Source organism: Haliaeetus albicilla, chromosome W (assembly GCF_947461875.1).
Source record: "Haliaeetus albicilla chromosome W, bHalAlb1.1, whole genome shotgun sequence".
Taxonomy (NCBI): Eukaryota; Metazoa; Chordata; class Aves; order Accipitriformes; family Accipitridae; genus Haliaeetus; species Haliaeetus albicilla.
Genome location: NC_091515.1, coordinates 20,274,028 through 20,297,097, shown reverse-complemented (window position 1 = coordinate 20,297,097; position 23,070 = coordinate 20,274,028). Strand labels below are relative to the sequence as shown.

At 39.7% G+C, this 23,070-nt stretch overlaps 1 protein-coding gene and 1 long non-coding RNA gene across 2 annotated transcripts in view; one reads left to right on the top strand and one right to left on the bottom strand.

The window, feature by feature from the left end:
- Positions 1 to 23,070, bottom strand: part of LOC138683450 (uncharacterized) — a 630,921-nt gene that overhangs the window by 27,947 nt on the left and 579,904 nt on the right. The gene's annotated exons all lie outside the window — the stretch shown is intronic.
- LOC104318357 (excitatory amino acid transporter 1) overlaps positions 1 to 23,070 on the top strand; it is a 90,853-nt gene that overhangs the window by 50,489 nt on the left and 17,294 nt on the right. The window contains exons 4-5 of the mRNA XM_009919579.2: positions 19,297 to 19,501; positions 20,885 to 20,927. Of these exons, the coding sequence (XP_009917881.2) occupies positions 19,297 to 19,501; positions 20,885 to 20,927 (248 nt within the window). The remainder of the gene's footprint in view (positions 1 to 19,296; positions 19,502 to 20,884; positions 20,928 to 23,070) is intronic.

The following is a 23,070-nucleotide window of genomic DNA, read 5'->3' as shown; positions in this document are numbered from 1 at the left end:
TTATAACGACAATTTAAAATGCAATAGACTAATTGCAGCTAAAGTAATGACTCCTTAGTATTCATAAGGCATATTACCAGAGCACCTTAAATTCACAAATAGGAAGTAATTTTTTCCTAAAGTTGATTTGATTTTTACCCATTAAATTCTTGGGGGGTATTTAGGGTGTGATTAAATTATGATTTACTTCTATGGTCCATGAAAAAAATGGAAAAATGCTAATGATGTTATGCATTAGGATGTTCTTATTTATTATTAAGATATTAACTTATGGATTATAAGTGGTGTTTTAAAAGGCTGCTAGTTCATAAATTTAAAAATGTCTATACAAATTTTTTCAAATGATGTCTGCATCAGATCCCATACTCTTTAAACAGACTTCACTATATTTGATAAAGGAAGTCTCAGATTGTTTCTAGATTCTTTATTAACACAAGATACAGTTTTTGATGTAATGTAAAATTTTATGTGCAGAATTTTTCTTATCAAATCCAAGTTAATGTGATTCTTTGAAAAATGAGAATCTAAAAATATTCTATATTGCCAAATCAGTTACTGTTCTGCAATTTCTAATGCAACTAATGACTTAGAGACATGAAAGAGCTCCATGCATTTCCTTTTGACACAGATAGATAATACTATGTAGTGGTGCATCTTATTTGTACCTGGACTATCAGAGAGACTGAGGCCCCACTACACTAGGTCCTGCACCAAAATCATTATGATATTGCGGATGATGTTTTTCAGGGCAAACTTCCCCAGACTGAGAAGATGCTATGTGTACATTGCTGGCTTCACCGTTGTAGATAGATAGCTGAGCTAATTTTATATCAATATGGGGAGGAGGATAGCAACAGCAGCGTGGAGCTCCATTCAAAGTGATTTATGTTGCTTCATCTGAATACAGATAGCACTACAACTTGGCAGAAATTAAATTTATACTTGAGGTGTGAGAGGAGAAAAGTCAGAGAGCAAAGTGTGAATCCATCAAAAACAGCCCATGGAAACATACATATGTTGCAAAAATGTATAAACTAAAAAAATGCCTGGCATGTGGGAAGGAATGTAATAAACTAAAAGGATTACAAGAACATGTAAACACCAGCAGGGTCTGTGTAGCATAGACAAAAAGGAAAGCAATAGCTCCATGAGCAGCTCAGATAAATTCTTTGGAAGATCAGTGGATAAAACAGCAGCAGATGAATTAACTGCTAGCTTGAAAGCAAACTGAAAATTTATCACTTTTAAGTTAGACGTAGATGCACCAATCAGTGTTGTGTCACTGACAAGATTTCTAAAAAAAAAAAAAAAGAAGCCAGAGCAACTTTGATTATTAATAAACCTGGTACAAGGATAGATAGTAGCTACTGCAACAACAAGAAAATATGCAGGATTCTTTAGTGAATGGGTAGTTACTAGGTTAACTTCAGATTACTCAAAAAAATCAAGTAATAAAGTCTTGTTGAACATATCTAAAGGCAATGTCATACCGTTCTTTTCCAAATTATCTTAATATTGCTGAATTAGCAAAGAAAGATGATCTCAGAGTTTGAAAATTGTACTAAAATTAAAATTCCAAGCAGAAATCCAATGGCCAGGTTGTTACCAGATGCAGTAGTTACACACTACTATTAGTTCAAATCTTAGTTGAGTCACATCCAACTGGGCAAAACTTCTTTCCAAATGATGGCTGCTGCATGAACTCTATAAAATGAACTTAACTAGTGTCAAATCCTAGTGGACAATCATCCAAATAAAAGACACTATCACTGCAGTAGACTTTATTATTGGAAGTTTTAGTGAAGAAGCCAAGAACTGGCTGGCCAACAGTACTGGATCACATTTTGAATGAGAAGGTGATACCTCCAGCATAGAGCTGTGACAAATTACAGATCAGTACAATCTCATACTCCAAATCCCGTGTCATTTTGCACAGAGATACATCTCTCTCTCTATCTTTTTTTAGACAGGCAACGTTAATTTTCCATTCTTTAAATCTTGCACCTCTCTGACTAGAATTATATTTGCTTCATTTTTCTAGCAATTCAACAGAAGTGTCTCTTCAGACATCTGTTACATACTGAAGATGTAAAAGCATTTTTACATTAGACTGCATTACTAGCTACTGTGCCTTTAGGGATACCTTTAATCTCACATCTGTATTCTAAAGTATGTCATTATTTTTTCAGTAGCAGCTAAAGTAGATCAGGAGTGATTTAGCATAGCAAATAGTTTACAACTTCATCACATGGTATACAGCCAGTCAGATAACAGAAGCACTGTACATTTGTGGAATGTTGTTTAATAAGTGCTGCACATACAAAAACATGTCTTTGAAGGACCCCAGGCACAGTCTGCCAAAACTGAGACCAGCGTTTTAGCAGATTAAAAGCTTCCACATGTATTTTAAGAAATTGCATTATGGATTTTATGAAGCACTAAGTAATGTGCTTAACACCATTCAGAAGGGAAAGGTATCTTTATCAGTGGTATCTTGCTGGGATGCGTGGTTAAAGTAGATATTTTTGGCAATATGTTAAGAATAAGTGAAAAGTAGCATTTTCATCCTTGGGGAATAGGGTAGAAGTCTGTTACAACTACTAGCATATTTATTTCAGTCTTGTAGCAACATTTCCTGTAGGATTCAAGGTATCTTAATGTGCTTTGGCTTATCAGCTACCACAATGAACTTTTTTCTAATTAAACTGAAATAATTTACCATGTTACATTATGCTTTTTCTTAAGCAAATGTTCTGTGCTCATTGTTTCACTCCTGATACAGAAAATAAGCAGCTTTATGCCCAACAGAAGAATCTCATTTTCAGGAAAGGTTAGTCCAAATGTCTGGACATAAAAGGATGTCTTTTTAGAATTGCACTGTGCAGGTAGCAGCAGTGTTTTGTTACCCAAAAAAATTGTGAGCTGCTATTTTCTGTGTTCTTGGGTCTCTGATTCTTGGCTTGAGGACAGTCAGTCCTTTGTACTCTGTTATTACAATGAGGTAATCAAAGAAAGAGAGTCTTGGTTTGAGGCTGTCAGCTGTTACTAATCACTGCTCCATGGCTTGCTGTGAATCCCTGCTTGCTTCTCCCTCCTGCTCTGCTTAGCGCACATAAAGAAGATAAATTGCTCCCTAGTTTCCCTTCAAAAAGCATATTGTTTGGCACATTCCAATACTGTGAGCAAAAGATGGAATAATGCAAAGAGTTAAATGGGTATCTAAACAACCCCCACAGCAGGGTCCTTCTCAGGCTGATGTGAGTTTAAGGAAATGTACTTTCCTACCAGTTCTCCAAATGCATTCTGTTATCTTGCAACCCTGAAAAGTAAAACAACTACACTTTTCAGAACAGTACAGCATATTCCTGCAAGAGGTTTCCTGCAGTAACACAAATATCACTGACACTCAATAAATGCAGCATCTAAGTTTACCATATTTACATATTTCATTTTACATGGAGCTGTAATACTTTGGTGTCTATAAATTATTTAGCAACAACAAGCACAGTCTGGGGAGTTTTACTGAATTTTTCCCTGCCTTCACTGACTGACACTGTCCTAATACAGAGAAGAATTTTAAAGGAAGAAAATCAAGTTATTTGTGCATGTCTAAAAAAGCACCATGGAAGCAAGCAAAGAAAGAAGTGAGCAAGGCTGTGGAATACCCTACCATGAAAATAGTTAGGGTAAAAATAGCAACTGATTTGAACCTCAAGCTCAATACATTTATAACCAAGACTGTATAATATACTTGCCTGCTGTATAAGAATACTATACTTTATGGCCCAGGAAATACTTTCCACCATAGATTGCTTTCATATTTTTTTATAAGATAACAACTAATCTTGGTGCACTGAAACCAAGCTGAGTTTCATAAAGTTAAAGTAATGTTATTCCACTGAAAGAGCATTATCAGTGATGAATGACAACAAAATGGTCTTTCATTCGTGGTTAACTGAAAGGTAAAAATCACTGTAAAGCCACTAGAGATTATTTGGGCCTCTACCATTCACACCAGTCAGTGATGTTCTGACAGTATCTTACCATGGTTTCACAAACATATTCCTTCTAATGACAAAGCTGTGGTTAGAAGAACATGTGTTTGCAGCCAGGAGGATGAAGGAAGAAAAAAAATGATCAGTTACTAAATATTTTCCCTCAACAGGAGTTAGAAAGGGATGGAGGAAAAAATTTGCAGCTAGCACACATTGCACCTATTTCTAGCATATTTTTACACTGTTTCCATCAAGAAGTATGGGACCAACAGAAAGCACAATGTTCAATTTGCATCAGTTTTGCATGTGCAAAAGCTTTCAGAATCACTGAGAGGTATCCAGTGTCCACATTCAGGTATAATTCAAACCAAGCGCACTATGAATACCAGAAATAAGTATGTATGGAACGTTAGGTTAGCATCCTCTATAAAAAGTTTTTTTCACCATATACAACCTTTCTCCTCACTGTGGTGGTAGAGAATCCACAAAGGCACACCACTTTATTTAAGTGCTTATGTGGACTCTTCTACATGTTGTTAAGTCCCACCTTTCTGTTAAGGTCTGTGATTTCTCTGATTCACTCATGCAGTGAGATTTTTTTCTTAAATGTAACAGGAACATCTGTGTATCTTCATAAGGGTATATTTTTATGCTGATTGTTTTTTTGAAGGCAGTGCTGGTTTGAGTAGCCATGGCCCTACAGAGCTCTCCTGAGCCCAGGTGCTCTTTCACACACCTTTTTTCTCTCCTTGTCATCAAATGGTGGATGCTGTTTGCTCAGCTATGTGGTGAGAACAGAGCCAGCTTAAAGATAAGCAGGGGAAAGTAAGGAATGCCTAACTTGTTTTAGCTGCCACCAAAGAGCAAAGGATGCAGTTTAACAATACAGCCAATGTGAACTAATGGCAAATTGTTGCCAAAAGGGCTAGTTTTCTGCTCCTGGACATGCTGTCCTTCTGCTTCCCTTGTACAATTTCTGGTGTTCACATGACACCATTCTGAGATGATTCAGAATGACAAACTGACAGGAAAAATGAACCCTACAAAAACCAAAATTAACAGTTTTCTGGTGGCAAGGGATGGGGTAGGACTACAAAGCTGTGGGGCAGGTCTAGTCCTTTAGGAGCCACTCAGCCATTTAATTAGCTCATTAAATTGCGTTACTATATCCCAGCCATTGGTTTCATTAGTCAGCTTGGCTTAATCACGATCACATAATTTTGGATCAAATACAACTACTAATTACTAATTTTCCTGTGATATATTTGTCCAATGTTCTTAATAGGCCTGGAAAAATGATTAAAATATCTAATTTCATTATTTAAATTTCCATATTCAAATAAGGATAAGTTAAACTGAGATTTGGAGACAGCTTGTCCCATCAGTTCATGCAAAAAGGCATACAGAGCTATATTTCAGACATGTATTTTATGTGGCTTCAGGAAGTCATTAGCTGTATTAATTTAATATTAATTAACTTCACCAATGCATATAGTTTTTTGAAAATGTTACTTAGCTTTTTTCTTTGCAATTTTATTCTTTTACTGCTACTGCTATTAAAAATAATAACCTAGAGTTTGGACTAATTTTAGACCTGATCTTGTGAAGGCCTCAATTTTCAAAGTTTTAAATATTATTTAAATTTTGTTTTTTGGGAATGCTCAGCAACACTCAGGACATGCTGAGCAGCTATCAGAATAAAGCTCTGGAGCTTAATCATGTTAATTAAACTCAGGCAATACTTCAACTGTCTTTACCTAACTATTGCTTTTCCTTAGAATTTTTCTATCAGCATATTTGATTGTAACCTTGCACAGTGTTATTCATTTCCACAGATCCTCATCAACATACACAAAAGGGATTGTTCTCATGGTCTCATACTGAGAGTTTACTGATCACATAGTGCTTAGTGGATGTAGGGGATCGGGAATAGCCCATTTAAGACTGCTTCATTAGAAGAGTGAAAGACAACCTTAAAGAAACAAAATTAGGGCAACAGTGCTGAATTGACACTTACCATTATTGCTGTTCCACCATAGGAGTCTTTAACAAGTGATTGTAATTTCCTAATGAAGAGACCATAAAAATAAACAGGAAAATAATGAGCAATAAAAAGATGTTAGGTTCATAATGTTTTGTTTTTAAAGACTGAGTCTGAAACACCTAAAGGAAATTTATATAAAAATCTACATTAGCAAGGAAGTGCTATCAATTCAGTTCTAATATGATGAATAAGGAAAGAATTCATAATGATCATAGAAAGCCTCTCTTTTTTATTTCCAGTAGTCAATATTTACAAGGACCAGAATGGACAATTTGTTCTATACATTCATTCAGAACTGGTTCATCATTTTATATATTTAAAATTTTCATCAATATGATTCAAAAGTAATTTTAAAGAAACCAAAAGTTAAAAATATTGTGGGCAAAATGTTAGATTCTCTTACACAAAACACACAAATTTCAGTATAGGAAAGCAAATACATAAACTTCTTATTTTTTCCAAAAGTTTTTAAAGGTGTCCTGGTTTCAGCTGGGATAGAGTTAATTTTCTTTCTAGTAGCTGGTATAGTGTTATGTTTTGGATTTAGTATGAGAAGAATGTTGATAACACACTGATGTTTTCAGTTGTTGCTAAGTAGTGTTTAGACTAGAGTCAAGGATTTTTCAGCTTCTCATGCCCAGCCAGCAAGAAGGCTGGAGGGGCACAAGAAGTTGGGAGGGGACACAGCCAGGACAGCTGACCCAAACTGGCCAAAGGGGTATTCCATACCATGTGATGTCATGTCCAGTATATGAACTGGGGGGAGTTGGCCTGGGGGGTGCAGATCACTGCTCGGGAACTAACTGGGCATCGGTCAGCGAGTGGTGAGCAATTGCATTGTCAATCACTTGTTTTGTATATTCCAATTCTTTTATTATTATTATTATTATTGCCATTTTATTATTTATATTATTATTATTTTCTTCCTTTCTGTCCTATTAAACTGTTCTTATCTCAACCCATGAGTTTTACCTTTTTTTTCCCAATTCTCTCCCCCATACGTCTGGGGCGGGGGGGGGGGTAGTGAGAACGCAGCTACATGGTGCTTAGTTGCTGGCTGGGGTTAAACCAGGACAAAGGGGCAGCAAAAAGCTTGCATAAACAGGGACTTCTCACATTAAAAGCAGTAGCTGAGCATTTTAATTTTTTCAAACTGAAATTATACACATGCATATATGTATACACTCACATGCACACCCCTTGCCCCCAGTGACAGAGCCTTGCTTGCTCTGACAAATGATAAAATCACTGAGGGTACTACGATCAGTCCTAAGTAGTGACTGGTTTTCTTAGGAAAAGTAAAATAAAATGAATCTTGCTACTTGCCCAGTTCTTCAGTGGCATACTACTTACTGTTGGGACTATTTGAGGTCAGTGAGTGTAAAGAAAAACATCCCATTTAAAAACTGCTAGTTATGGGCCCTGATTTGGCAAACCACATTAGTTAGTGATTAACATTAAGTACAAATTTAAGTCCAGGAATGCTTTGCTGACTAGGGGTTTACATGCAGAAAGAGGTCCTCAGTCATACCAGCTGCTGACCAGTTATCATTGTTGTAAATATGCATATTCCTTCTAATTATGTAAATATGTATATCCCTTTCTAAAAAAAAACCACAGGCAGAAACTCTTAAGTACTGTAACAGGAAAAGTAGATATATGTTTAAACTCAAATCTCAGACTTAAATAGTTCATAACATATCTTGAGGACATTGGGCTGTTCTGCAAGAAATCAGTTGATGCAGTTGCGCTAATTAAAAGGAGAAAGTGTTCTGAAGTTGTAGGACTTTTTAGCATAGGCTTTGTTTTTTGGCTTTTAAAATAATTCCTTGGAATTTATTTTTGAACAAGCAGATCCAAGCTATTATTGGCTTAAATGTTATCTAAACAGAATATGCTCAGTGTATTTTATCTTTGATCTTACTGAGGAGTATCATCCCTCTGCATTAGTGTGCCCTAGTATAATCCAAGATTACACATAGACTATGTACAGCATGCTTACAATGTTGAGAAAATTAAAAACAATAGAAGCAACTCTGGATTTATAAATTCTAGGATTCTGTATAATCTAGAAACATAAGTACAGTAAATATATATTTAATTGGCACAAAAACAGTAACAGTATAGTAGCTATTCAAGAAAGTTGCTGCATGTTTAGTTCATGCTAATTTGCAGAACCATGATAAATCAGGTGAACGATCAGGACTAGCATTTTTAACAAATTGTCCTAACTAGATTTTTTCTCCTTTTCCCTGCATCCTTTCTCTCTCTTTCTCCTTCTGTTACAATACCCTACTAACTTGCTTGCTGCCTTTCCTTCATCCTAAAATATTTTCATTTCTTCTCTAATGCCTTTGTTAAAGAACAACATAGTGCTTTGCTTTTTGTCCTGACGCTCTGGAGAACTCCTTGTCATGTCTTTATTTCACCCACAGAGTGACTGATTCCTCACTTATTTCTCAAGAGAAAGAAAGAGTAGGTGAAGGGAGAGGACAGGGGTAAGGGCTTGGGTTTGTTTGCAGTTTTACAGACCTGCACTCTTCTTTCTTCCCTTCCCTCCCTCCCTCCCTCTCTCCCCCCGCCCCCCCAGCAATACATAAAAAAATCATTCCCATTCATGTTGTGTGCCCACACACACTGGGAGAAATTACAGGCGCTCTGCTTGGGGTTGCCTTGACAACTTCAAGGCTCCATGTCCGTGAGGACCGGTGGTACAGCAAAGTTTCCCAGGCTCCCTGGGGAAAGAGAGGGGAGGGGAAGAGAGGAGGCAGAGGTGCTGGAGCCAGCAGCCATGTGGAGGAGAGAGAGAGCAGCGAGCAGAATGAAAGGGGCACATACATCTCCCGCGGGACAATGGGAGTTTTGCTGGCTGGCTGTGAAAGGACACGCTGAGGATACAATGGTCTGTGATACATGAAACCCTTCCAGAGACCCATTCAGCTCTAAGAAATCTTGTCAACATCTTAAAATGTAAAGAAAACAACCCCCTTCATTTTCTCATGTTTTAAAAACAAATTTTAAATATTTTTTAGATAATTCTTGTTGTTGGTATGCTGGAAGCTTTTGCAGTTTTGGCCCTGGAAGATACTGAATGTCCCTCTTGTGAGTTCCCTGAGTTCCCATTAACGTCAGTGGGAGGGAAGGCTGCCCAGCAGCTCCCCAGTAAGGGCTCTCTGAGGTGAGAACTTGCTTCCTCCTCATATACCTTTTGTTCATACTTACGCCTATCATCCCTCTGCTTTGAATGCTTACTGCTATACATGCCACGAGCAGAGCTCAAGAAGAGAGGAATTGCTGTTCCCTACTTTCAAGCTGAGAAGTCATTTATATGATAAACAAGGGTAGAAATGAGACTGAGCAACCTAAAATAAGGAGCTGTCATGGTTTAACCCCAGACAGCAACTAAGCACCATACAGCCACTCGCTCGCTCCCTGCCCCCCTGCAGTGGGATGGGGGAGACAATCAAAAAAAAAAAAAGTAAGACTCATGGGTTGAGATAAAGACAGTTTAATAGGACAGAAAAGGAAGGGAAAATAATAATAATAATAATAGAATATACAAAACAAGTGATTCACAATGCAATTGCTCACCACCTGCTGACCAATGACCAGCCAGTCCTTGAGCCACAGTGTCCCCCAGCCAACTTCCCCAGTTTATATACTGGGCATGATGTTGTATGGTATGGAATAACCCTCTGGCTTATTTGGGTCAGCTCTGCTGGCTGTGTCCCCTCCCAGCTTCTTGTGCACTCCCAGCCTCCACTGGCAGGGCAGTATGAGAAGCTGAGAAGTCCTTGACAGTATAAACACTGCTTAACAACAACTAAAACATCAGTGTATTAACATTATTCTCATCCTAAATCCAAAACACAGCACTATACCAGCTACTAGGAAGAAAATTAACTTTATTCCAGCCGAAACTAGTATGTGGGCTGTGTAGTCATACATAATAGGGAACCAAGCTGGAAAGCAGCTTATAAATAAAAGAGCATGACTATTGCTCCCTGATATATCACTGGCACACAGTTCACCACTCAATCCCAAAATCAGTCCAAGAAAGAAATAGGATCACAAGCTCTAATCCTTCAACACAGCAATCTTTAGTGGTAAGGTATGCCCTACACTGACTCCTAGTGATTTTCGGAGTGTAGGAGATGTCGTGGTCGAGACGGACAAACGACTAGTACGCATTCTTATAGTACAAGCAAAGAAGGTTTTTTTATTACTACAAGCCAGCAAGTTTATACCCATTATACTTGTTACCTTGTACATATGTCTGTCCCTTATTGGTCAAAAAGTTGTCAGAAGTTGTTTTTCTCACCCCTCATTGGGTGACTTTTTCAGGTTCCTTATCACAACTGCAAACGGTCAACACATTCCTTAAACTTAGTTTCCCAGGCATGCTTCTCATCCTTTCTTGTTCTCTCACGGGAACACTGTAATCTTGTCAAGGTCAATATCCTCCCCAGGCCCCTCGGTCCAGCCGAGGTCCTCCACAATTCCCCCTTTTTGTTTTTGCGCCAAATATGCCATGTGAATTGTCCACTGCAGGGCCCTTTGCAGCAAGGACAGCACACATGGGAGGATGCTCAATGCAATGATAATAATTGCCAATATTAATAATCCTGTTTTCAATACTCCTTTTAACCACCCTCCAATCCCCCATTGAGAGAACAAGCCATCCAACCCAAAAAAACCCCAACATCATCTGTCAGCTTCTGCACCTCCTTTCGCAGCTGTTGGATACTCTGGGACACTGACACCGAATGACCTGATAGGTTCATACAACACATACCATTAAGGTTTTCACAACTGTGGCCATGGGCCAACAATAGAAAATCAATAGCTGCTCTGTTTTATAGCGTAGCGTGCCATATAGAATCTATATCTAACAATAATCCAGAAAGAGCTTGTGATGTAGCACTGCTTTGCGTGCTTAGCCAGCATCCCTCTTGGCCCGTAGCATTTGCAAGCGTTACCCATACGTTCATCTTGGGCTGCGATGGTACCCACATTGCAACCACTACTCTGAGGAGACTGCAGCAGGCGATGACACTTCTAAGTAGGGTTTTACCAGTCGTGCCGGCACCCATCGCGGTCCAGTATCTGTGGAGACACAAGCATAACCTTGACCCCAGGTTAAGAAGTCACAAGGTGCAGACCATTGACCCGTCTGCAGGTCCCGTATCTGAACCTTAACCCTGGGGGTCACACCAGATATACTTGTCAATGACCCAAAATGACGCAGCATTGGTGGTTGTTGAACATCATCAGTGACCTGCAAAAAATTTAATACATACGTGGCCTTGTTAAGTCGAGCCTCTGGGCCCTCACTCATCATTTCCCCTCTTTGTTTTTGAAGCATATGCTTTAGAGTTCCATGGGCACGCTCTACAGTGCCTTGTCCTGTGGGAGAATGAGGGATACCGGTGACATGGGTAATTCCCCAAAGCTGCAAAAAGGTAGTCACCTTGGTAGAAAGATAGGCTGGACCGTTGTCAGTCTTAATCTGCTGAGGTACACCAGCCACAGAAAACGCTCGTTGCCAGTGTCGAATAACATCCCTGGCAGCTTCACCTGCATGAGCGGTGGCAATAACAACAGAAGAAAAAGTATCAATAGACACATGCACATATTTCAACTGCCCAAACTCAGGAATATGTGTCACGTCAGTCTGCCAGATTTGCAAGGCTCAAAGGCCTCTAGGGTTGGTTCCATAATAATGAGGTACATGGTGGCCCTGACAGTCAGGGCACATGGCGACGATGGCACGAGCCTCAGAGTTCGACAATCGAAATTGCCGCTTTAAGGTCCGATGTCCTTGGTGAAAAAAACAATGAGCTTCGATCGCCTGTTGTCTCACATTTGGTACTGGACCTATTGCCACCTCTGATACAAGAGCATTTGCACGAGCATTCCCTTCCACAATAAAACCAGGCAAGCTTGTGTGGCTTTTAATATGCATGACATAATATGGGGAGCGGCGTTCCTGAATCTCCATCCATAACAGCTTCAACACCCCAAATAACTTTTCATTTCCCACCTGACCAAGCACAGCCTTATCCAATCTTTGAACCAAACCCGCCACATAAGCTGAATCGGTGACAACATTTACAAGATCTGGAAAATGTTGAAACACCATCACCATTGCTCGAAGTTCTACAACTTGAGGGGAGCCTTCTTGCTGTTCTATCTTCTGTTGCCATTGCTGGCCATCATGCCACACAATGGCTGCTTTTCCTGTTTTTCCTGAACCGTCAGTGAACACCGTGGGACCAATCACTGGCTCTGATTGACTTAGTTGCTTTTGTGCAAAGCATATTTGACTTCCCATTTTAATTAACGGATGAGAGGGAAGATGATACCCAATTTGCCCAGTATAATTTGCCAAGGCTGCTTGCAATGCGGAGCTATTAGCGAGACACCGTTCAAAACAATCGGTTTTAATAGGCACAGTGATACATTCCGGGTCCCTGGCTATCAATTCCATACATCGAACTCGGGTCTTCATGATAATTTGGGCTAAAAGCTCAAAAAGACCTGGGGGGGTTTTGTTTGGTCTGAACGGTAAGAAGGCCCATTCTAACACATGCAATGGATCCGGCCAATCAGAATTCCATTGTGCGATCATGGCAAAAGGTACCAATTTGTCTATTAATACAAAAACCTGAATTGAAACTGTCAGATCAATTCTCCACACATGTCTATGCACAATTGCTTGCTCTACTTCTGTAATTACTTCTTTTGCCTCAGGGGTTAATGCCCGTGGTGCAGCAATATCTGTATCACCCTTCAATAAATCCAAAAGTGGCTGTAATTTTGATGATGGCAACCCTAAATAGGGTCGAACCCAATTGATCACTCCAGCCAATTTTTGTACATCATTTAAAGTTTTTATCTCCAATTGTAACCGAATGGGTTGTGGTGCGACCGTCTGATTTAATATTTTCATACCCAAATACAGCCACGGCTGTTGACGCTGTACCTTTTCAGGTGCAATAACTAGGCCTAATCGCTGTAGCGAATCACGTGCTGTGACTTCCATTTCGCTTAACATCTGTTGAGATGGAGCGGCTAACAAAATGTCATCCATATAATGATAACAATAACATGTTGGGAATGCAGCACGAACTGGACTTAAGGCCTTTGCCACAAACCACTGACAAATGGTGGGAGAATTTTTCATTCCCTGAGGCAAAACTTTCCAATGATACCTTTTCGCCGGCTCACTGTTGTTCACTGAAGGTACAGTGAAAGCAAACTTCTCCATATCAGGTGTGGCTAAAGAGATGGTGAAAAACCAATCTTTTAAGTCCATTACAATAATTTCCCATTGCATTGGAATCATAGTTGGAGAAGGTAACCCTGGCTGCAATGCCCCCATGGTTGCTATTACCTCATTAATCTTTCATAAATCATGCAATAGCCTCCATTTTCCAGGTTTCTTTTTGATCACAAACACTGGTGTGTTCCATGGGCTATGAGAGGCCTCAATATGTCCTGCGGCCAATTGTTCTGCAACTAAAGATTTCAAGGCGAGGAGTTTTTCTTGACTGAGGGGCCACTGATCCACCCACACTGGTTTATCTGTTAACCAGGTCAGTGCCAATGTTGGGCGCTCCACGCCCTGCAGCACAGTGGCCCCTATGAAAAATCCGTGGTAAGACGCACCCCCCATTGATCCAACACATCTCGACCCCATAAATTAAGTGGCAAAGTGGTGACATATGGCCTCACAGTGGCTTTCTGTCCCTCTGGGTTGCTTATTAGCACAGGTTTTGCTGCAATAAAACTATTTGAAACTCCACCTACACCCAACACTCCTTCCGCATTTACAACCAATGGCCACGAGGAGGGCCAGTTACGCTGCGCTATGATGGTCATATCAGCCCCAGAGTCCAGCAAACCTATCAATTTTATCTGTGATGGGGATGCATTGGCCATAGTGAGGGTACAGGTCATTTCTGGCCTGCTTTCCGTAATGCATTGCGACCAAAATACCTGCGGCTTTCCAGTGGACCCAAAACCTTGAGTACCACGAATTACCTGTCCTGTCGCAGGCACACAGCTCATAAATGGTACGAGTTGAGCAATTCGTGTGCCTCCTTTTATAGTGACTGGAGGGGTTGCAGTAGATACCATTGCACATATTTGCCCGTGATAATCAGCATCAATAACTCCCACATGCACCATTAACCCTTGCAAAGTACTACTTGATCGTCCTATTAGTAAGGCACTTAATCCTTTACCAATTGGTCCCCAGGCTTCCAGGGGCACTTTATGCACTCCTTGGGTAGATAAAGTCACTGTGTGGGTGGTGCATACATCCATCCTGGCTGCTCCTTCGGTTTGTCCCCGTAACTTGTCACAAAGGCTTGTGGTGTCTGCGCTGGCTGTTGTACCAGAAAGGGGTTGCTGGAGTGGTAGGGCATTTGTGTCTGCACACGCCCCTTCGCGCTCTTTCTGCCGTTTCCCAACTGGAGGGGTTGACCGTTAGCATGAAATTTAGATTTACATTGCTTTGCAAAGCGTCCCAGCTTTCCGCACTTAAGACATGTAGCTGCTCCCACAGCCACCTGCCCGGCTCCTCCTTTTCTATTTTTAGCAGGACAGTTAGCCTTGACATGTCCAGTCTGCCCGCAGCAGTAACATTTCTGATTAGACATACGCATTGCAGACATAGCTGTAGCTAATGCAGACATTTTGTGTTCAACAGAGCCCACCTTCCTGCAAGCCATAATCATAGCTTCTAGGGTTGGATTCCCAGGGAGTGTATCAATCACCTTTTGACAATCTGCGTTAGCATTGTCATGGGCTAACTATTTTACCAGCATTTCTCGTATATGTGCATCAAATACCTGCCGCTCTATAGCCCCCATCAATTTCTCTACAAACGACAGAAATGGCTCTTTAGCCCCTCTGTTTAATCATGGTATATCTTGCCTTAGGCTCTGCCAGCTCCGCCGTTCGGAGCGAAGCTTCCACACCAGTAGTCTTTACTTGCTCCAATACAAGCGGATGCCATTGAGCCTGATGTTGAGGATTATTAAATTGACCAGTCCCAGTCAGAACATCAGCTCCGTTACCATAACGTGGATCGGTTTGTGAAAGCTGCAAATTGTGTACTGCTTGCGCCTCTGCTCTCTGAGTCCAGATACTACGAAAAACGGCGCATTGCACAGGTTGGAAAATAATCTGAGCAATTTGAGCAATATCATAAGGTGTCATTTCTTCCATAGTTAATAGGCGTATTAATTGCATAACTGCGGGGGAGTTGGGACCATATTGCGCAGTTGCCTTTTGTAAATCCTGTATAACTTTCCACGAATATGGTCTATGTTCATCCATAATTCCTTGTCCTGGATCACCCCATACCACCGGGAAAGCCATCGCCCCAGTCCCCCTTAAATTCGTTTCACCGGAGTTGCCTGCTGTTACAGGAACGTTAATTTGCTCGGATGGGTCCCAATTTCCTTCTTGCAGAGCTCGAGCTTTCCCCTGCTGCCAGAATTTCAGGGGGGTGTGGGGACTGACAGTAATTCGAGCCGGCGGAAGGACCCAGGGCTGTCCTCGGCAACGCGAGCCTCCCTCTAATTGTCCCTCCTTCGGTGTTCCCGCAGACCCCCCAGATTCAGGATCCCCCATATCACTGTCCATGGGATCATCCCAACCCTCTGATGTTTCGGCTGGCAGAGGGGGGTACAGGCATGAGGTCCCCTGTTCCCCTCCCCGCGCCCGGGTGGGGGCGCTATTCATCCCTTCTTGATCCTCTGAATCAGGAGGCAAGGGTGGGGCGGACGGGTTAACCGGCGCCTCTGCCGTTTCAGCGGGGCATACGTCACTACCAGGAAGCAAGTCCCGGGGCCGCTTATATATTCCATCTTTAATAGTCCGAGGATGTCCTGAGGGCTGCTCATCATGAGAGTCATCAACGAAAGGGTTCTTTTGTCGGCCCCGTGGCTTTGGCCACCCTGCGCGCTTGCCAGAGGACTGGGCAACAGACCCCACGTCCTCTGTGGGAGAGGACTGCCCTCCCCCCGCGATAGGGACGTCTGGCTCCTTCATCCTATCCCTTTGTTCTTTAATGTCTCGGACGGTTTCAAGGAGCAGGTACCACGTCATCAGGAGGCTGGCTGCCTCCTTAGACCCTCGGGACGCACTGTCAAACAGCTTGTCCCCGAGTCCTTGCCACACAGGCACACTAAATGCAGTCACTGTATCTGCTTTATATCCGTGTTGCTTGCCCCATAAGAGCATTTTCCGCAACATCAACTCTTCTACTTTAAGTCCTCTCTTTTGCAATATTACTTTCCACATATTTACAATTCCAGCATCCTCTTTAGTGAGGGTCCCGCCCATGTTCCCAGCAGCTCACCTGTTTATCTCCAGGTGTCAAGTATCGGTCCCGACTAGCAGCTCTTCCCGCCGCTCTCAAGCTATGCTGGGCTCCGTCTCCACTGCTCTCCTCGCAGTCACAAGCATTATTTACAGCATCACGTCGGGGTCACCAATTGTCGCGGTCGAGACGGACAAACGACAAGTACGCATTCTTATAGTACAAGCAAAGAAGGTTTTTTTATTACTACAAGCCAGCAAGTTTATACCCATTATACTTGTTACCTTGTACATATGTCTGTCCCTTATTGGTCAAAAAGTTGTCAGAAGTTGTTTTTCTCACCCCTCATTGGGTGACTTTTTCAGGTTCCTTATCACAACTGCAAACGGTCAACACATTCCTTAAACTTAGTTTCCCAGGCATGCTTCTCATCCTTTCTTGTTCTCTCACGGGAACACTGTAATCTTGTCAAGGTCAATATCCTCCCCAGGCCCCTCGGTCCAGCCGAAGTCCTCCACAAGGAGACTCAACCTAGTATCAAGTGTGGAGTACAAAGAAAATTAGGCTTGGTTAAAGCAGTAAGCACATATGCCTGTGAACCCTCTAGACTGACAGTGCTCAGCATCTGGTCCTGAATCTATTACCTGGCAAGAGCAGGATACCAGGAACTGACTGATTTAACACCTGTGCATTTCCAAATCTTCTCACCAAACTATATAGGTTAAATTTACCTTTTCATGCTCATAATGTAAACCAAGTTTAAAGTCAATCTTAGCTAAAATGAAAAAAACTACACAGCCCATTGCTGCTACTTTAGAAATAGCAAGAACATAAAACAGCAATTAAAATATATAAAGACAAAGTTGACAGGACTAGAATGCATGCATTCATTTTTCACTTTTTAAATTACACGTCTTTTTAAGTTATATACTGATACTTTAAAAATAAAATTTGTAACAGATGCTGTCTGATATAAACATTGTACAACTCAGTAGAAGCTCTGAAAGACTCCAACAATTCTTAACTTTATTTTTATGCGTTGGGTAATTGTATTTGCATTTGCATTATTTTGAGGACTCTAAAAAAACAAGCAATACTCCATCCGCTGACAAGACTGGCTATAGGATTTACTTCCTGTTTGTAAAAATAACTATTTATTACTTGGTAGCATTTACCATTTTCCTCACAGAATTTCAAAACATAAGTGTAAACTTACCACAAGCATTATCATCCAGTTTTACTGATGAAGAAGCTGAGCAGAGAAATGATGAAGTGCTTCAAATGTTGGATTTCCATTTTCACTTTCTTCCTGTGCCTGTAACACTTTGTTCTTCCACTACAATGGCACATATAAATCAAGCAATTCAGCGTGCAAATCTAATAAACACCCTTTGCAATTCATTTTGTGGGTACAAATCTTACTGGCTCCAATTGCTTCTGCCAAAAGGACAGGCAAGCCCTAGCTGAAATGAAAGGGTAAGTATGAAGCATGTGATTGGTTTTATACTTTGAAAATTTGATCAGAGCCTGGAACATGGCCTTGATCTCAGTTACATCAGTGACTATCTAGAGTAGTTTCACTGTGACTCCAGTAGTACATATTTCCTCCTTTAGAAGATAGACAGAAGTATGATAGATTTACAGTGATAAGCATTTTGAGAAAATATTTAGTTTTCCCAGGCCATGATTCTAGTTTTATGTTTCCATATTATTTATATTCACACAGTCCTTTTGCCTTATTTTAAATGCTTTCTCTTCTGAGATAAGTATCCAGAACGGAAGGTAGGCAACTTTCATTATCTTCTATATGTTCAAAGATGGCATCTAGATAAATATGTGGGCAGTCCACAAAAGTTTGGATTAGACAGTGCCATATAGAGGTACATAGGAGGAGATAATAAAGCAAAGAGATCTTTTCCTGACCTCTTTCTTCATTCTGCACTTAGAAAGCATGATTCCAACAAGAAACACCAGCACTGTTTTGAGACAGGAGGTGTAGCCCTCCAGATGAAGTATAGGGAAGTTATTGACTACCTGAAATTTTAAGAAGGAGCAAAGGGGCATTTTAAGGAGAGGAATGTAAACTGCACTTGTTTGGAAAGAGAAAGAGCATTTCCATTTCTGGCAGTCCTCATGAGACACTCCTCAGAAATTCAGAGCTCTTTCCCTGTCAGAACTGCACCTTCATTTAAAAAACACAATGCAGCCCTGTTGGTGCAATCTCATGAACAAATACTTTAGCAGATGCCATACTGAGCACCCTAGTATTCATATTAGATCAGATGCATTAAGATGAGCCAAGAATTAGGAGTAATGTTGCAAGTTTTGCAAAGCTTATAAAAGATTCTAAATGCTTATTCATACAATAGTAAGGATTTTCTGAAACAAGCTAACAGCATTTAATCTATTTTAAACTCCCATGGCTTGGGACAGAGGTAAACTCAGGTCATTCCATTAGGGATTGAAGAAAACTCTTCATACGCATTAATTGTAGCAAACATTATCAACATTACTTGAGAGTACTCTGTTTTCTTTCTTACCATTACAAATTCCATGCAGCATATTTCTAAGGTACATTTTTCAGGCTATGGTAACTATGCTAATCAAAAAACATGAATTGGCTCACTGGAATATAGGGAGTGCCACACTGCATCAGACCAATAAACTTTGTTTTTAACAAGTGTTAACAAAGCACAGAAAGCTGTAACTCTTTTAATAGAAAATTATGTAATTACAAGCATTAGGGGTGGGATGGGAAGACAGTGGCAGTACAAGCTGCAAAAGAGGGCCAACTTACCTTGGGTAGCTTTAAATGTACTGATCATCAAAACTCTTCCCACAAAACCATTTTCATCATGCTGAGTTTATAGTCTTTACTCACAACAGTATGAGGTGAATGTCCTTGTGCTTAAATTTACTAGGAATTGCTGCCCTGGATAGTAAAGCATCAGGGAAGATGGGAGTCCGAGCAGTAGTCTACTACATGAGTACTACGATCATTGCTGTACTGATTGGTATAATCATTGTGGTCATCATCCACCCTGGGAAAGGTACTAAAGAAAACATGCACAGAGAAGGCAAAATTGTGCAAGTGACAGCAGCAGATGCCTTTCTTGATTTAATCAGGTATGGCTATGATATTGCACATTTTCTGTACCAATAACAATGACAGTGATATTTAGATTCACGTAAGAAGGATAGTAGAGAATTTTAGACAGTGAATGCCTAAATTAGCCACATTTCTTACCAATATCTCTAACCCCTACAACACTACAAAAAATACATGGATTTGTTTTCAAATCAGGCTGTTGCAAGGGAAGAAACTGCTTTTAATATTCAAAGAAAAAAAGATTCTTTCTTTCACGCACAAAAGACAGATTTCTGTTCTGCTATCTGCATGGGTCTTTTCCCCTCCTTCCATAGCACAATCCTTACTTTCCTCTGCTTTCCCTTACTTCCAACTTTTGACAGTTTTATCACTTCACTTGAATCCCTGATTTAGCTATTAATCTTAATTTTGAATTGTAGCTGCCAGTCTGGGTGCATCTACTCAACCTTGTTAAATTGTATGGATGGGAAATAAATTCCAGGAACAGGCAAGTAAAATGCTTGAAATAGAGGGGCACAAATATAAAAGTTTGTTTTCTCCTTGCTCAGAGACTCTGCAGTGCCTCTTTTATAGAGCCAATATGTATTCCAGGGAGTAGGGAAGCTGAGGTTTTGAACTTGGGAGCTTTTCCACAGGTAAAGCCACCAAAATTTTGTGTTCCACTAACCCATTTGGAGAAGCCAGAGACATGGATAAAGGCCTCCAAGAGTCATGCTGTCAGGAAGGGGGACTTCAGAAAGGCCTATGAAGAGGTTTGCATTCAGAGTCATCGAGATTTATTCAGTTAGGGTGCTTCTAATTCCCTCAGAAATGTCACCATTCTGGAAAGCAAACAAGCAAATCCCCATATGTAACAAGTATACACACACATATATAATTATATGTGTATGTGTTATTATTAAACAATACTCAAACTTCAGAAATATTTATTTCTTAATCATGATGAGACTCTAAATCGAGAGATAAATGTCATGATGTACTAGGCTACGTGACTGCAAAAATTGTTTGAGAAGTAGAAATGCATTAAATATTAATGACTTCTTTTATTCATCTGGATTCAGACAGCATTAATAAATACAAAATTAAAAGTCAACACTGATCCACAGAGCTTTGTTCATTTGGTAATTTAGCTAACATTCTGCTCCATAACCAGACCTGCTATACAATATTGGATAGAGATTGCAATTGACAGGATCTATTCAACCCTAATACATTTCGTCCTGATAAAGCTAGCCAGGCCAATGCTATATGCAAAGCTCTATTCACTGTATACACAATTACATATTTGTGTTAGGATTCCTTTGAAAATTAGCTGGTCAATTCTTTTATTAGCTGTACCACTACTTAATGTATTACTAGAGTCTTATTACTTCTCATGTTATTTTCTTTCTTTTTCACAGAAATATGTTCCCTCCAAATCTGGTGGAAGCTTGCTTTAAACAGGTAAAAATGTTTTGTTATTTCCAACTAAAACATATAATAAAGTAAGAAATTGAAATGTAATAGTATTTTCTTTAGAAATATCATGTACTTGTACTTACAGCAGAAACAAAAATCTTACGTATCCTGCCAGCTGTCACCAAAAAAACCCCAACCAAATCTGTGTGTTGCTTCCAATCATACCATCTCAGTATTTGCTATGAGAAGTGAAGAAAACACACCTGGCACAGCAAATAAAAAAATAAGTTTTTTCAAAACGTCAAATTCATAAGTCTACAGCAAGCTTCACTAAAGTCAATACAGAATTTACTTTTCAAAAACAGTGTTATGTTAAATTGGGAGATACTGAGATATGTACCATCTCTACAAAGACTGGAAGATGTTAAAAAATGTCATGTGGGAAATGTGCATAGGTTAGAAACTGAGGCAACAATTTTGTGGACATCAATAACAAAATCAAACTAGGGGACTTCCTGTTACCTATGGTAGGAGTGCACAGGAATGTTCTTTCTATGTTGCTTCCCAAATTCCTCTATCATTAGCCTGGTCTTCTTAACCTTAACTGTTCTACGGAGAAAATAATAGTAACTAGTTACATTCCTCCTATAAAAAGAGAACATTATAGTTTCAGTGAAACCTATAATGGGTATTGCCATAATCTAATTGCTTCATATTGACCCCACAGACAATCTTGAACTGATATTATTTACCAGTTATTGCTGTAGCAATTAAAAAAAGCTGGAATGTGGAGGTCAAGAAGCAAGAGGATAAAGTAGAAACTTTCCAAAGTCCAGCTGAGTTACATCTTGCAGAAGAATTGAAAAGAAACAGTAACATTTTCTTTAGTTACATAAACAGAGACCAACAAAAACCAGTGACTTTCTAGATTAAAGATTTGGTCAAGATTAAAGATAAACTAGTCCCAGGTGCAAAACCAACAAATGCTATGCCTCTGTTTTCAGTAAGGACAGTGATGCAGAAGAGCAGTATGGAAATACAAAAGTCTGTATCTAAACTAGAAACAAAATTCAAAGAATTTAATGTAATAAAGTCAGGGAATGACATAATTTTTATTTCAAAATCATGAAATAATTAGGGCATAAAGTTACAGATCTAGCAGCAAGTATTTTTAATAAATCTGTCAAGTTGGGAAATTATTTATCTATAACTGGTGAAAGCAATCATAATGCCTTTCAAATTGCAATTTCAAAAAGATTTAGGAATTGATTTAAGCAGTTAATAACCCATTAGCCTGATCTTGGTTGTACCAAAGGATACAAGTACCTTGAAGGAAAGAGTAAAGATTTAGTAATAAATGAAAATGAAAAATACATGAAAAAAAAGATAAAGAATAACACGGGTTTCTGAAACAGATTGTACCAGAGTAACCTTCCATCTTTCTTCCACAAGATTGCTCATTTTCTTATTTTCTTTTTTTTTTGGTTCCACAGAAGTGCAATGGAACTAATCTCTTTAGACTTCTGTAAAACAGTTTTTAAAATGAGGGAAGTGAAATAGTTGAGCAGGGGATAAGATTATTGTGAGAATTGTAAAATTTGTGGAGATAGCAGTGGAAGCTGCTGAAGGACTGGGTGTATCTCAATTGATATTTTTTTACATGACATTACCACAAGATGCACACAATGAAATTTACAGATGACAAGAAAGTTGAAGCACTTTGTATCATGATATCTAACAAACACCAAAGAAGATAGTATGTCCCTGGCACACTGTAACACTATAAAATCACAAGAACAAAGTGAATTGGCTCTTGCAGACATTGGTATGTTCAGTTATCTCCTGGTAGCTCTTCATCACATGTGAAATAAACATTTAGAAATTAACTGTAATTTCTGCTTTGAGACAGGAAGTCACCATCAGAAAGAAAAAAAAATTAAAACCCCTCTAATTCAGCTCTAGGGTATGTTAGGTGACATAACTCCAATAGAGCTGGAGAGGAATGTGACTGTCTGGAATACTGGATATATTCTGGTCATTACATTCAAGGAAGATTAATGTAAAATAAGCACAATGGAGAGAGGAGTTGCTGTTCAAAAGAACACAGTGTATAAAGCAAAAAGAAGCTTGCTTTAAAAACTATTCAGATACAAAAAACAAAGTGGGAACAGAGCTGTATAAGATAAAG